This window comes from Nicotiana tabacum, chromosome 9 (genome assembly GCF_000715075.1).
Source record: "Nicotiana tabacum cultivar K326 chromosome 9, ASM71507v2, whole genome shotgun sequence".
Lineage (NCBI taxonomy): Eukaryota > Viridiplantae > Streptophyta > Magnoliopsida > Solanales > Solanaceae > Nicotiana > Nicotiana tabacum.
The window spans coordinates 122,217,921-122,233,573 of NC_134088.1; the positions used below are offsets into that span (position 1 = coordinate 122,217,921).

Sequence of the window (15,653 nt, forward strand, 5' to 3'; positions counted from 1 at the left end):
AAGTGCCTATACTACATAGAGACTAACAATTGATGTTTTGATAAAACTAATTACTCCAAAAGAAGTTTACCAAACTCTTTGTGGCATAGATGATTTGAAAGCATCAAGCTGTGATTGATTTAATTCGTACTTTTTCAATAAGTCATGGACGGTGGTAGGATAGGAAATCACTGAAATAGTAATGAAACTTTTTGAAATAAATGAGTTATACCAGCCTATCAATTGTACCTCAATCACTCTTATACCAAAAGTGAAAAATCATATATCTATCAGAGAATATAGACCAATATTCTGTTGTACTGTGGTATAGAAAATTATATCAAAGCTACTCACTAACATGCTGCAAGATGTTATGGATTATTTAGTAGATGGAAGCGAGTCAACCTTTATACCAGGTAGACTAAGAGTAGACAACATCATTCTCAGTCATGAGCTGATAAAAAGGTATGGGAGGAAAGACATATCTCCTAGGTGTGTGATTAAGTTGGATATGCAGAAAATATATGATTCCCTGGAGTGGAGTTTCTTAAAACAAATATTGATTAACATGAACCTCCCCACCAAATTTGTCAATTGGATTATGGTCTGCATAAGTATTGTATCCTACTCTATCCTGATAAATGGGAGTCCCACTAAGCCTTTCCCTGCTAGAAAAGGCCTAAGACAGGGGGACCATCTATCCTCCTTTTTTTTGTTCTAGCTATGGATTACCTGAGCAGACCGATGAAGACCCTCCAACATAAATCCAAACTTCAATTACCATCCAAAATATGAAAGGCTGAGGGTAGTGCAACTAAACTTTGCAGATGACTTACTCCTCTTACGTAGAGGAGATATTACCTCAATACAATTACTTTATGACTGCTTCAGTAATTTCTCTAGAGCTTCAGGACTCAAATCAATTAGAGATAAAAGCTCCATTTATTTTGGAGGGATGGTCCAGGCACTACAACAAGAAGTCCTTGCCTATTTTGGTTTCACAAAAGGGGACCTCCCAATCAAATATTTGGGAGTACCACTGAGTACAAAAATGATGCCTATAACTCAATACTAACCTTTGATATATAAGATGTTAGGGAGAATCACGTCCTAGACTTCAAAGTTCCTCTCCTATGACTCCAACTCATCAGAAGTGTTCTATTTGCCATACAAGTCTACTGGTCGCAGATTTTCATACTACCCAAGAAGGTGCTAAAAATAATTGAAGCTATATGTAGAAGCTTTCTACGGAGTGGAGGGGCAAAGATATCAAAAAGAGCATTACTAACCTGGGAAAAACTATGCTGCCCAAAGATGACAGGAGGATGAAGCATCATGGACATTGCTACATGAAATACATCAGCAATATGCAAATTGATGTGGTTTCTATGCCTTAAGAAGAATAAACTATGGGTAATATGGGTGCACACCTACTATATAAAGAGTGACAGGTATGGGACGCTGAGCCAACACAAGATTCTTGGATTATAAAGAAATATATAGAAGGCAAAGAGAATACTTGAAGATGTAAGGCTGGACAAAAATGATGTGATGCAATTGAAAACATTCTCCATACACAAGATGTACCTCAAGCTTAGGGGTGACTTCCAAAAAGTACCGTGGAGGAAGCTAATATGTAATAATATAGGAGCTCCAAAATGGCTCTTCATCCCGTTTCTGGCATTACATGGCAGATTAAGCACAAATGATAGATTGCACAAGTCGGGGGTGACAAATAAGATGCTATGTACACTATGTAACGAGGAAGAAGAATGTATTTATCACCTATTCTTTGGATGCAAATTCTCTACAGAGGTATGGGGCAAAATACTTAAATGGCATGGTATTTACAGACAACCGATGACTTGGAGCAATGAACAAGTATGGGCAGTCGCACATGCAAAAAAAAGAATGCAAATGGTACAATCTACAGGATGGTTATTGCAGGCTGCGTATACTTCATATGACAAAAGAGGAACATGCATATATTTCAAGTAATACATAGTCAAGCTGATCAACTTGTGCGTGTCCTGATTCAGGAGATTCGCTGTAAGGGATCTATGAAGCCTAGAATGCATAAGAGATTGGAAGAGTTGAATTTCTACCCATAGGTAGGCCTTGGAAAATAGACAAATCAGTTTAGTAGGGTGTACTGATTCTTTTTGACTCTTAGCTTCAGGTAGTTTATATGGCTCACCAAGTCTTGGGGCAGCATGTCCAAGCTTGGTTTCTCATAGAGTTTCAGTATAGATTGTAAATATTTTTACAGGTTATTAATACAAAGAAAATTTGGACGAAAAAAAAAATCTACAAGCAGGTGTAATTTGATAAAAATTATACAATACGTTGAAAGTTGAAATACGACGGTCTTACTTCTTTCTGGGGTCAAAGTAAGCAGAGAAGAAGTCAAGGGTCCGAAAACACGAATCTTCTCAGATGGGGGACCAAAGAGGAAAAACCAAAAAGTTGAAGCACTAAAACAGAATTCTTCAATTTTCACAACTCAAACTCCTTTTATTTACCAAAAAGAAAAACACTTGCAGAAAACTCTCAGCTGAAATTTCATTCACTTCCCATCGAAGAATCACAAAGCTCAAAACAGTAGGAGAATCGATTCTTCGACACTGTTTTCTACATTTGTTTTTATATATACATGTAGCTCTCTCTCTCTCTCTCTAGCTCATCTGGTTCATTCCTCAAACTGCCATCAGGTAAAAACCCTAGTTTTGATCTTTGCTAATTGGAACCGTTCAGTAGTAATTAGAGTAAAAGTTGAGTTACGATTGATTAGTATTATATTTAGCTGTATTTAGTAGATTAAATTTTTTAGATTTTTCCTCGACTTGAAATAGTGAAAAGTTTGTGTTCGACCTTTAAAACACCAAAGCGCACTTATAGAGAAGCAACATTTCAAATTTGGTTAGGAAAACTTAACTGTGGTTGTAATAAATAGTTTTTTTAAAAACCCTTTTTGGGTTCTAAGTGGTTTTAGCTTCTTGTTTAAGAATGGAAATTTGTTGTAGTTTAGGGGATTTAATTGTATAATGAAACAATGGTAGGAATGATTTGTGACGAGGAGCAGTAAATTGTGTGGAAGAGGAATAAAGGGAAGCTCGGTGCACTAAGCTCCCGCTATGCGCAGGGTCCGGGGAAGTGTTGCAACCTTACCTTGCATTTCTGCAAGATGCTGTTTCCGCGGCTTGAACCCGTGACCTCTTAGTCACAGAGCTACAAGGGCGACAAGGGCGACAATGTTCACCGTTGCGCCAAAGCTCCCGTCTATGAGAGGAATAACTGGAAAATTTTACCTAAAAATTCAATATGGTTTAGAAGGGATTTTTTCCTGGAGAATTTCTGAATTAAAGGTTGAAATTTAATTAGAAAAGTTAGGGGGAGGGGGCTGTGTGGTGGTTTCCGCCCTTGCCTGGGACTCCTTGGTTCTGGGGAGTGGACTCCAGCAAGAGGTTCTTCTCATGTAATTTTGCCTGCCAGTTCATGTCCGTAGTGGAGGAAATGAAAGTCGAACTCATGATGCAATCTTCTTGACAAACCAATGGCGTGGATGGATATGAGAAGGATGAAGTTAAGCACTCGACCAATACAAGGGGCTTGCTCTAGAAAGCCACTAGCACCTTCATTAGTTGCTTGTTTCAGTATTGTGTACTACGAACTAATGGTGCCCACATGCTGTTGAGTTATTCTTTTGAAATGTTGCAACTGGGTGGAAGTTGGAAGTGGATATTTCGTGCTCTTCTTTTGTTTTCCCTTTCTTTATGATGTTTAATTGAATGTTGCGACCAAGTCATGGGGCCTTTGATAAGAGTTATGAGTTGCTAGATTTGACTTTTTGCAATTTTGTGTAGTTTGAGCAAGATGGCTAATCCAAATAATGTTGAGCTGGAGGCAGCAAAGTTTCTGCATAAGCTTATTCAAGAGTCTAAAGACGAGCCGACAAAATTGGCTACAAAGCTTTATGTGGTGTGTTTACATCTCTTATGTTGTATGCCTTCCAAAATTTGAGTTGCTTACCTGTATTAAGTTGTACTACTCTTGACTTAGATTTTACAACATATGAGATCCAGCGGGAAGGAGAACTCAATGCCCTATCAAGTAATATCAAGGTATAGTGTCTAAACACTATCCATATATTTAGAGCATTATAGAATTTCTTGCATATTGCCTGCCTTATTTGTTCCCAACCCCTTTATCAATTGTCTCTCTGTTCAGTAACGGTTCTTTCTATCATTGTCTTATTGTACTTTCCAGTTATGGTGGGAAGTATAAATTATCACTGTATAATGATAGTTGCCCATGATATTATGCATTCCTGGCTTAATAAAATGCATCCTAAAGCAGCGATTGGCTGGTTAAAACTAAAGCTACTGAAAAGTGATTGTCATACAGTTCAAAGTTCTCCATACCTATTCTGACTTGCCTGTACGGTTACAGCTCTCTTAACTTTCCTAATTACTGTTTTGTTGATTCAAGGGCCATGGAGACTGTTGTCAAGCAACATGGTCTTGATATTGAGGCTTTAATGTCCTCGCGTCTTCCTATGTCTGCGGGAGTGCAAGTAGGAGAAGCTGCATCATCACAAGTAGCTGGTAAAATGATATTTGTTTCAATTTATGTACTTCAGTAATATCTCAATGCAAGCATTTCAAGCTCATGTTTTGCTGGCTGTTCTTTCATATTTTACGAGTCGAGAGTGTTATTGCAGGATCTTCACAGAGGGCCGGGGTAACTAGAGAATCGAAAGCCAATTTGCTGGGAAACGAGATGGTAAAACCAGATGCATATGCGTCAAACAGTGCAGTTAGTGGTCCAAGCGGCAGTGGACATGGTATTTATCAAGCATCTGCACCACACATAGGTGGTAAGTGCAAAAGGAATTTGTCTGCTTATTTGCAAACATGGCAGATCATTCATATTGTCTGGTGTTGGAAACTAATATTCACCGAATAAAAAAAGAAGATTATAATGTGACAAAACATATGTAGATGGCCAATAAGCCTTTGTTACTTCGCATTTTCTACATTAAATTTATGATGGAGAATGGAGAAGAAACTGAAAAAAACAGATAACCATGTCTCATCGCCAAAAGATTTTAGTAGCTTTCTTCGCGAGCAATTTACTGTTTCTTCTGGATGATGTTATGGAACCACTTTGACGACTGACATTTTTTTGATAAAGCACTTTGACGACTGACATAAAATCAAGGAGAATGCTACTTTGAAAGGGTGGCTTGGCGGTCGAAGAGTTGGGGTACAACTAAGTGTACGAAAGTGCGAACATCTCCATTACTTTTAAAAACAAATTGAGGAGTTAAAGCCTTTGCTTTTGTTGATAAATTGAAACTTGAGAGTCAACAGATGGAGTTCATTAGCTCTTTAGTTCTGGCTTAGTTAGTTATTATAGACGCCAACTAAAGTTTTTTGCAAGCTTAAATGCTATATCTTGTACTCACCGCTTTTGCGTGATGCCTTTTATTGATATCACTTACTTCATCAAAAAGAGAGTCAACGAATAATTGAATTGTTGGACGAGTTCCTATTTTGCATAAGGAGCGAGTGAATGCAAGTTAGCCATTTTTTTGGAGGGTTTGATTATTTTGATAAGGTAAATAATTTTATTGATACTGGGAAATTCCAGAATATAAGTAGTATACCATAAAGTAGAGAACCTAGACCAAAATATTATTTTTCACAAAAGTCACCTAATCATCTATCCAAAAAAGAACCTCGTATTGCACCAAAAAAAAAAATAGAGACACAATGCTACTTCTCACATATACAAAAACATTCTCGACCCCTTCAAAAGCTCTCCTATTCCTCTTCCTCCATAATATCCACGTAGGTGCTAGTGGGGCACCATCTCATGCCTTGAGTATTTTCTCCCTTAAAGCCCGGCTATATAGTTCCTCTTTTACTGTACTCGGCATGACCCACTGTATTGTAAAACAAATTCAGAACCTCCCACCATGGGCAGTACCGCGGTAGCTACTTGACAATGTAATACGAGGTGATGCAGAACATCTACACATATGGCAACAACTGATATATGTGATCCTCATATTCCTTAGGTTTTCGGCTGTCATTATCGTTCTCCTACATGCCAAACACACAAAGAAACACAGTTTTCTGGTCGCCCTAGGTATCCAAATCGATAGATGCGGGAAATCCCTTCATCCCTCACGGCCTCTCCAATAGATTCCTGGTAGTACGATTTGACTGAGAATTGTCCATCCTCCATGTCTCCCATTTCCACATGTCATGCATTTGCAATCTATTCATGTTGTATGTTAATTCTACTAGGTCTTGGTATTCACCCATCTACCAGATCTTGTAGGTTCCTTCTGAATGTGAGATCCTAATGTAAAAAGAATGCAACCCCCCTCATGTACCCTCTCGACTATGTTGATTGCTAATTTTTCCCACTTTGGCGGGGGTGGGGTGGCTAATGGATGCTTGTTATGCCATTTGTACCGGCCATTCCAAGTGTAGGAGCAATGTTAATATTTCCTGTTGAGCTGAGTGAAGAACTTTTCCTATCAGGAGAATGTATTGAAATTTAGTTCTGTTATCCCGTGCAATTTAATGTTGCAAAGTGCTGCTCTATTCAGGTACAGGCGTCAAAGTTCCTGTAATGGTGCCTTCTGCGTCTAATTCATCTCAGCCAGTAGAACCAGGAATTTCAAGTCCAGTGCAGTTTGGAAGTCCTTCAATTGATAATCATGGTTATGCAGCAAAATTCCACAAAGATGGAAGCACGGAACCTTTCTCTGGTTCAACCTCGGTTGATCTTGTTGCCGGCAGAACTGCAGCGGGAAGAGCACTAGAGCATGAAGGAGGATCTAGTATGTTGGGAAATGCTAGCAAGATCAGTCAGGTACTTATTTTCCTTATTTCCACTGTATCCTTTCAAATTAAGCTATATATTTGATGACATTTTTTTCCTTATAGCGAGCTTTTAGTTGTATGACAAAGATTTGTGAATGTGTCATCTGACAACTGCTATTTTTATGATATTCTATGTTTATTTGACATAAATAAGTCTATATTTGTTTTTACGGATTAAAAAAAACACGTGTTTAGTTTTGATGTTGGATTCACAATGTTTCTGCATTTGGTTGCTATTTAATTGCTGCTATACTTGCAACTTCGACCCGATACATTAGTGACAGGAAACACCTTTTTTTTTGGGATAGTTAATGGTAAGGGAGGAAAGTTCTTAGAGAGGCCATGCTACACATGCAGTTTATTATAAGAGAAACTAGCTATTGTAATGCTGGACTTTTTATTTAATTTGGTTCCGACCAGCTGGAAAGGATAATAGGAAAGCCAAGGCAGTTCATCTGGGAAGAGACAGATGGTTGGGGGAACATACCAAAGCATGAAGATCACATTCCTGTGGATTTAGCATCAGCATCATGTAAAATCTTTTTATAGGTGTTTCAAGAGCATCAATGGAATTATCACCAAAACCTGGGCTTCATAAATCTTGTTAAAAGTATCCTCTCTGGTTTTTCAAGTCGCGGAGCATTGGTCCTTTCGCCCAGAATGGCTGGAGTTGGATTCTCCACAAAAAGTGTATCTCCTGTGTGTAGACTTCTTCATAGTTTTTAGGAACATAATGGATTATCTGGTACCAGTTTGCAAAATGTTCGCTTTATATATTTTCCTACTTACAAAATATTTTAAAAAAATGGTTTGGAAGCAAAGGAGAAATCACAGTAACACGAGCATTGCTTAGAGTAAGTCTGGATGTAATAGAAAACAGTTATCCACATCATTTCACATATCCAAGTGTGAAATTTAATTTTTAATGGATTTAGCACAAGCATCAAATTGTGGAAGCTTATTTTCAGGAGGAACTTAGCCAATCTCAATAGGGTGCAAACTGCCTATGTCTTTTGGTGTCATCAGTTTCTTGTTTTTATGATGTTTGGAGATGATGGTAGAATTGTGGTTTTGTGACAACAACTTATTATGGATCTCTTCTGGGTACATATTTTGAACCTCATAACGAGAAGCATATTAGGTCGAACCTTGGCTGGAAGATCTCACTTAGACGCAATATTACTGACTAGGAAATGGATAACCTTTGTTCTTTGTTGCTCCAACTTCATAGTTTCCCCCATTTTCTTTCCAGAGCTCTATAAGGTGGAAACATGAATCTTTAATGTGCAAATGGCGCCATACCCTAATGGACATAAAGAAATCCCCTTCTAAGACACTGTAGCACACAGACACCCCACCCCACCCCTTCACCACCACCATCCGAGAGCCAACCCTGTCGCGACACTACCTCAAAAAGAATCGCCGGGATCTGACACCCCATACGCCGTCACGCGCGGTAGATCTCCGACCACCCCTAGCCCACGCGCCGGCGCGTGACACCTTTCCAGGCCAGATCCCAACTTTTTTCCTTCAGACAGCCTCTTTGCGAGGCTGTTCCGACCTCACCCATCCATCAACCTCCAACTTCCGACCACTTTTGCTATTTCCCGGCGACAGAGGTGTCTTTTTCCGGCCAGATTTCACTCCCTCTCACTTTCTCTTCTTCAGTCAGTCTCCTCGCGAGGCTCTTGGTTTAGCTATGACGGACTCTACAGAGAGAAGCTCCTACTTCTCCCTAGAATCTAGAAAATTGGAAAGCATGTCTTTTAGCAAAGCTGCATCATGGCCAGCTCTCGAACTTGGGGGAAGATGCCAGCGAAAGCTTGACGTAGGGCAGGAGCCACACTTCTCGTTGTCCGAGGAGCACACTCTCAGGCGTAAAGGTTTCTTGGACTCTTGTTTGATTGGGTCTTTCTCCAAATGGGTTGGTTCTCCAGAAGCTGTTAGGAACTGGGTAGCAGAGGCATGGAACGTCAAGGACGGGCTGAAAATATCGCAATTGGGGGACACGCAATATCTTTTTCGATTCGTCGACGAGTCTCAAGCTTCAGAAATTCTTGTCAGAGGAAACAAGTGGTTTGACGGGAATTTCTTAAAGTTAGACAGATGGGTGGAGCACGATGGGTGTCTCGACCCTCGTTTCGCTGGCGAAACATTGGTGGTCAACATGGTGGGTCTCCCGGTGCATCTCTGGTGTCTTGACCTATTCAAAAAGGTTGGGGAAATCTGTGGGGGTTTCATTGATGTCACTTGCAGCTTGCACGATCTCTTGCGCGTAAGGATTGTGGTGAGGAAAGGAGGCAGAATCCCTGTCTCCACTGTGGTGGAAGATGGCTACTTGAGCTACAGGGTTTGGTTGAGCCCTGAATTTCGCCCTATCTTTATGCCTGTGATTTTGGCGGAAGAAAAGGAAAGGTCAAATAGAAGGGAGGGAAGGGGAAATCAGTTTCCGAGGGGAGGGGAGGGCTCACCAGATCAGTGGATTAAGCTGGAAATAGACGGTAGATCGAGAAGTGACGAGAGGTTTGATTTTGGGAGAAGAAGACAAAATTTTAACAGGAGGAAACGACGTGAATGGGTTAGTGATGCGGGCTGGAAAGGTAGAATGGGTCGGTACTCTTTTAACAATCATAGGGTCAGGAAAGATTTCAGCAAGCATAGTCCTGGGCCTCCACACATGGGCCCATCAACTTTTCCCAATTCTATTAGAATCGATCCAAAGGGCCCCAGTTTATATCAAGCTGCGTCCGTTAAGGCTCCTAAACATATGGGAGCAGTCACTCCTCCTTCTGGCAATGATGCCTCACACAGTGTTATTTCTTCACCAAGCACTAGGGACTTGTGCCCCTCTTCGGCCACTGTTCCAGGGGCAGCACCGGCTAAAGCTGGCGGTGTTATTCCACGCCCCCCCGCCTCTGATGGACCCAGCTCCATCGCCCCCTCATCTCCCACTGTGCTTAGATGTGCTGAGGTTACAATACAATCTCCTCCAAGAGAGGCATTAATTCCTGAGGTAGGTGCCTCTCAAAGAAACGACGTGATCCACCCGGCACCCAGAGTTCCTATTACTAGCAATGCTATGGTCTTGCATTCCTCCGGTAGGGGCAAGGAAAAGGTAATTACAGAAGACGCATGTCCAATTTCGTCACGGATTGGAGAAGGGGATATGTCCTTATGGATGGAGGATAAACTATTAAACTTTGGGAAGTTCTTAGGTGTTTCTTTTGAAGGGAAGGAAGATAGGGTGCTAGAACTGTTGAGGGAGATTGAGAAACAACCTTGTTACGAAGGCGCGGGGAGGGAGTTGGGTAAAGGTGTTAATCAAAATAAAATAGGGGATGTAGTGGTGTATCAGAGAAGGGGTCGAGTGTGTGACATGGAGAAAGGGACCTCGGCTAGGGGGGTGGGGAAATGGGGGCTATTGTTGCTTATGGAAGTTAAGATCCTTTCATGGAATGTCAGGGGATGAATGACCCAAACAAAAGGGCCATCATCAAAGTGGGAGTTAGGGAGTGGGGTGCCAACCTAGTTTGTTTTCAGGAGACCAAAATGGAAGTTTTGTCGGATGCGATCCTGAGAAGTGTCTGGGGAGGTAGTTGGGTGAAATATGATTGGGTCCCAGCAGCGGGAAGTGCCGGAGGCATTCTACTTATGTGGGATGATAGAAGCTTGGAGGTAAAGGAGATTAGGAAGGGAGTTTTCTCTTTGGCAGCTCTCGTCAAAGATAGAGTGAGTGGGGTGGAGTGGGGATTTGGGGGAGTGTATGGGCCGGTAGGGGAAGGGTCCAAGGTGTCTTTCTGGGAGGAACTGGCCAATATTATGGGGAATGGGACATTCCATGGGTTCTAGGGGGAGACTTTAACACTATTAGATTCCCGGAGGAGAGATTAGGGTGTAGTGTGATTTCGAGGGCCATGGAGGAGTTTTCTGACTTCATCAATGATCACTTTCTCATTGACCTTCCTCTGTCAGGGGAAAGGTTTACTTGGGCCAGGGCGGAGGATTCCAACTCAAGGTCTAGACTTGATAGATTCCTGACATCTCCCTCATGAGATGAACTGGTGCCGAATGTGCTGCAGATTCCTTTACCCAGGTTGACTCCAGATCATTTGCCTATTTTGCTAGATGGATGCAGAGGGAGGGGGGTGCGTGCTCCTTTCCGATTCGAAAACATGTGGTTGAAAGTGCCAGGATTCGGGGACAAGGTGAAAGAATGGTGGACAGGCTACGGGGTATCAAGGTCACCTTCATACCGTCTTTCGAAGAAACTCAAATTGCTCAAGGGAGATATTATTAGGTGGAATAAGGGGTTTTTTGGGAGGGTAGAGGTTAAAATGAGGGAGCTTATGCATGAATTGGGGGACTTAGAAAGAGGGGAAAGGGCGGGGGAGTTGGATGAATCTGAGAAAGAGAGATTGGGGGAGGTTAAAAGGGAAATAGTCGAGTTAGCAATAGCTCAGGAGACTAGTTGGCGGCAAAAATCAAGGGTGCTCTGGTTAAAGGAGGGGGATTCGAATACCAAGTTTTTCCATAGGGTGGCGGTCACAAATCGAAAGAGAAACTTCATAGAGTCTTTAGTTGTAGATGGGGTGAGGATTGAGGGAGAGGAGGAGGTAAAAGGGGCGATAACGGGGTTTTATGAGAACTTATATAAAGAGGAAGTTAGTTGGAGGCCGACTTTGGGGGGAGTAGAGTTCAACCATATAGGGGAGGGAGACAGCGAGTGGCTAGAAAGGGCTTTCGAGGAGGAGGAGGTGCACGAGGCTGTGTCGTGTTGTGCTGGCGATAAGGCCCCCGGGCCTGATGGTTTCTCTTTGGCTTTCTTTCAGTTCTTCTGGGACACCATCAAGGGGGAGTTGATGGAAGCCATTGAATACTTCCATGCGAATGGTGTTTTCGAGAGAAGTATCAATGCTTCCTTTATTACTATTATGCCTAAGAAAGAAGGTGCATCTTGTATCAGAGACTACATGCCTATTAGTCTCGTGGGGAGCATTTACAAGATTATTTCTAAAGTGCTTTCCAACAGATTTAAGAAGGTACTTGACATGACTGTTTAGTCCTCCCAGAATGCGTTGGAAAAATAGAGAACCCGACTTACTATGCAAGTTGGATCTTGAGAAGGCTTTCGACCATGTCAATTGGGAGTTCCTGGACTTCATTATGATGCGGATGGGGTTTGGGGAAATATGGAGGGGATGGATAAAGTTCTGCATTTCCTCAGTCAGATTCTCTGTCCTGGTTAATGGTAGCCCGTGTGGTTTCTTTGGCAGCTCCAGGGGTCTCAGGCAAGGTGACCCCTATCCCCCATGTTATTCATTCTAGTGATGGATGCTCTGAGCAAGATGATGGATCGTGCGACGGGCGGAGGTTTCTTGAGAGGATTCTCAGCTCCGATTGGAGTGCTCAGTGCCCGAAGAGTCTCACATTTGCTTTTTGCGGATGACACACTGGTTTTCTGTGATGCCGACATGAATCAGTTGACCTACCTGAAGCAGGTCCTGCAGTGGTTTCAGTTAGTATCAGGACTCAAAATCAACATCGGCAAGTGTGAGATTTTCCCGGTAGGTGTGGTTACTAATATTGATGCCTTGTCTGGTGTTCTCAAATGCAAGGTGGGTTCCCTTCCCACTACTTACCTGCGTCTCCCTTTGGGCGCTTCATATAAGGATACTACGGTTTGGAATCCAGTGATCGAACGGGTTGAAAAAAGATTAGCAGGGTGGCAGAAACAGTATTTGTCAAAAGGAGGTAAGGAAGTGCTTATCAAAAGCACTTTATCGAGTATGCCCACCTATTACTTATCACTGTTGCAAGCACCGGTGTGCATCACAAAAAAACTGGAGCGACTTCAAAGGAACTTTCTGTGGGATGCGGCGGATGGAACTAGAAAGTTTCATCTAGTGAATTGGCAGACAGTCACTTCCCCAAAGAAGTGGGGTGGACTTGAAGTGAAAGATCTTAGGGTTTTTAACAGAGCTTTAATGGGGAAGTGGTTGTGGAGATTCGGGGTAGAAGAGCATGCTCTATGGAGGGAGGTCATAGTAGAAAAGTACGACTCAACGGGAGGGGGTTGGAGGACCAAGGCGATCAAAACACCTTTCGGTTGTGGCATGTGGAGGAGTATCATGAAGAATTGGGAAGCATTCAGTGACAACATCACTTACAGGGTGGGAGATGGAAGGAGAATCAACTTTTGGAATCATAGGTGGTGTGGAGAGGATACTCTCAGGGTCTCCTTCCCCCACGTCTTCAGAGTTTCAAACCAGAAAGAACTGATGGTCCAACAGATTCGCAACGAGCTTGAAGGGGTAGTATGGGACCTCTCATTCAGGAGGAACATGCAAGATTGGGAGATTGCGGAGCTCCAAGTTTTGTTGGCGCTGCTATACGGGCAAGACAGGCTTCAGCCATCCTGTGACTCTTGGAGATGGGGCTTGTGTGGCGATGGTTTGTTCACCGTAAAGTCCTTTTACCAGAGTATGTTGGTGAGGGAGGAGACCACTTTTCCATACTCCTCGATCTGGATTCCTAGGGCGCCCACGAAGGTGTGCTTTTTTGCATGGCTAGCGGCAAGGGGAGTGATCTTGACTGCTAAAAATCTCCGAAAGAGGGGAATTACACTTGTTAGTTGGTGCTACATGTGCAAAAGCTCAGGGAAGAAGTTGATCACCTTATGTTGCATTGCCCTGTGTCCTCTGCTTTGTAGAGGGCAATCCTGAATCTTTTTGGTGTTCAATGGGTGATGCCAAGCACTGTAAAGGAAATGTTACATAGCTGGGGCGGTTTTCGGAGAAGAAGAAAGCAGAAGGCGTGGAAGTTCGCCCCGTTAGCTCTCATGTGGGTAGTATGGGGGGAGAGAAATAAGAGAGCTTTTGAGAAGATTGAGTTTCCATTTTCACATCTTAAGAATAGTCTTTTATCTTTGATCGCTTTTTGGTGCACTCATTTAGCCCCTACTTGTATAGAAGATTGGACGTTTTTTGTAGAGAATCATGTTCTGATGTAAATTCTCTACGTCTTTGGTATACTTCGTGTATACGGGAGTTCTCTCCCTTTTGATTAATACAATTTACCTTATTAAAAAAAAAAGGTGGAAACATGATGCAAAAGGTCTTTTCTCTGTTAAAGCATGCTACCAGCAGTTAAAACATTCTCCTATCTTGAAGTGACCTTGGAAATGCATTTGGCGCAACAGAGCACCAATGAAAGTGGGATGTTTTTCGTGGTTGGTAGCTAAGGAAGCTTGTTTTACACATGAAAATCTTCAGAAAAGGGGTATGAAAATATGCAGTAGGTGCTCGCTTTGTGGTAATCAATCAGAGGATATCAATCACCTATTTCTTCTTTGTTCCTTTACCTCACAGATATGGAGCTTCTTTTTTAACACCTTGCACTTGGACAATGGCAATTGTGGTAATCAATCAGAGGATATCAATCACCTATTTCTTCTTTGTTCCTTTTCCTCACAGATATGGAGCTTCTCTTTTAACACCTTGCACTTGGACAATGCCATTGACAAAAAAGGAGTTACATTTAGGTGGTTTAGGAAAGGCAAAGAGGAAAACTTGGAAAACCATCTCTTCAGTGGTCTGGTGGACTATTTGGAAAGAAAGGAATGCAAGTGTTTTCGAAAGCAAATTGGAATCTTTAATTAGCATTAAATACAGCTGTATTTCTTTACTCTTTTTTGTTGGGTATAACATGGCTATTGCAAATGACATTGGGGCCATGGTTGCTTTTTTGAGCTCATTACGTAACGCGCGATGTAGCTTCCACTTGTAACTGTTTCACAGCACTTACTTGATGCTGCTATCAATATACTACCTTTAACAATAAAAAACAAAACAAAATAACGGGTTCTGCTCCTCTGGTAATATTTTCTACCTAATAAGTCCTCTGTTTTCAGTAAAGATTCTCTAAACGTGATATCTAGTTCCAATAGATGCTTATCTAAGTAATGCAAAACAGAGTTGAGTAGCTAAGTCCCTGCGACTACTTTGTACCTTGTTATTGGGATAAAACTAATACTGTTTTTGGAAATGAGTGCACCTCCTCCTTTTCTAGATTCAGTTAGATTTTTTTTTTCCTTTTAGAGATTTGCTGTATTAAATGAACGCTCGCATAGATTATCTGCTGAATTATTGTTTTTGTTTATTCAATTTATGCTCATACATGAAGAAAACCATTCCGATTTTGCGTTTTCTAAGTAATTCATTCTGCAGTATAAAGTGAAAGCTGTCATTGTTTGGTATAAGGTCAAAACGTCTTCTTAAATATTGGATTGGGACTGTTTGCATGGAGCGACATGGATAGTGAGGATTCAAAGAGCTGACCTTATCTAGTTTGGGGTTAAGGCATAGTTGGTGTTATATACACTATAAAGTCAAAACCTTGTACTATTGAAACAAGAAAGATTTCATCTGCTCAGCTTATTCTTATGCACACACAGTCTGTTTCCTGACATCATATTGGAAAATAGCTTGCTGAATTATAGAACCTCAATGAAAAACAACTCTGGTTGTATTTAGTTGGTTATTCTTTTTCAGCAGTATTTGTTTTCTCTGTATGCTTCATCTTTGCCTTAATTTGTTTGTGTCTACAGGGGGGCATGCCTAACAATGTCCCGGAGAAGAGTATGCTTAGAAGTGAAACTATCAGAGATGCAGGGAAGTTACCTGTTGCGGCTCAGGCTCCTGTATCTGCCATGCCTTTCAAAGAACATCATTTGAAACAGCTTAGAGCACAATGTCTTGTGTTTTTGGCTTTTAGGTA

At 41.7% G+C, this 15,653-nt stretch overlaps 1 protein-coding gene across 7 annotated transcripts in view; it reads left to right on the top strand.

Moving 5' to 3' along the window:
* The first annotated feature begins 2,504 nt into the window (after window positions 1-2,504).
* LOC107818563 (uncharacterized) overlaps window positions 2,505-15,653 on the top strand; it is a 34,217-nt gene continuing 21,068 nt past the window's right edge. For 6 of the 7 annotated variants that reach the window (XR_001655453.2, XR_012695066.1, XM_016644599.2 and 3 more), the window contains exons 1-7: window positions 2,505-2,690; window positions 3,843-3,957; window positions 4,039-4,100; window positions 4,468-4,583; window positions 4,700-4,855; window positions 6,602-6,867; window positions 15,484-15,650. Coding sequence is in view for 5 of the 7 variants with exons in the window: in XM_016644599.2 (XP_016500085.2) it covers window positions 3,853-3,957; window positions 4,039-4,100; window positions 4,468-4,583; window positions 4,700-4,855; window positions 6,602-6,867; window positions 15,484-15,650 (872 nt within the window). In the remaining 2 variants the exon portion in view is untranslated. Of the gene's footprint in view, window positions 2,691-3,038; window positions 3,958-4,038; window positions 4,101-4,467; window positions 4,584-4,699; window positions 4,856-6,601; window positions 6,868-15,483; window positions 15,651-15,653 lie in introns of all 7 variants that reach the window. The other variant, XM_075222167.1, reaches the window with a different exon arrangement.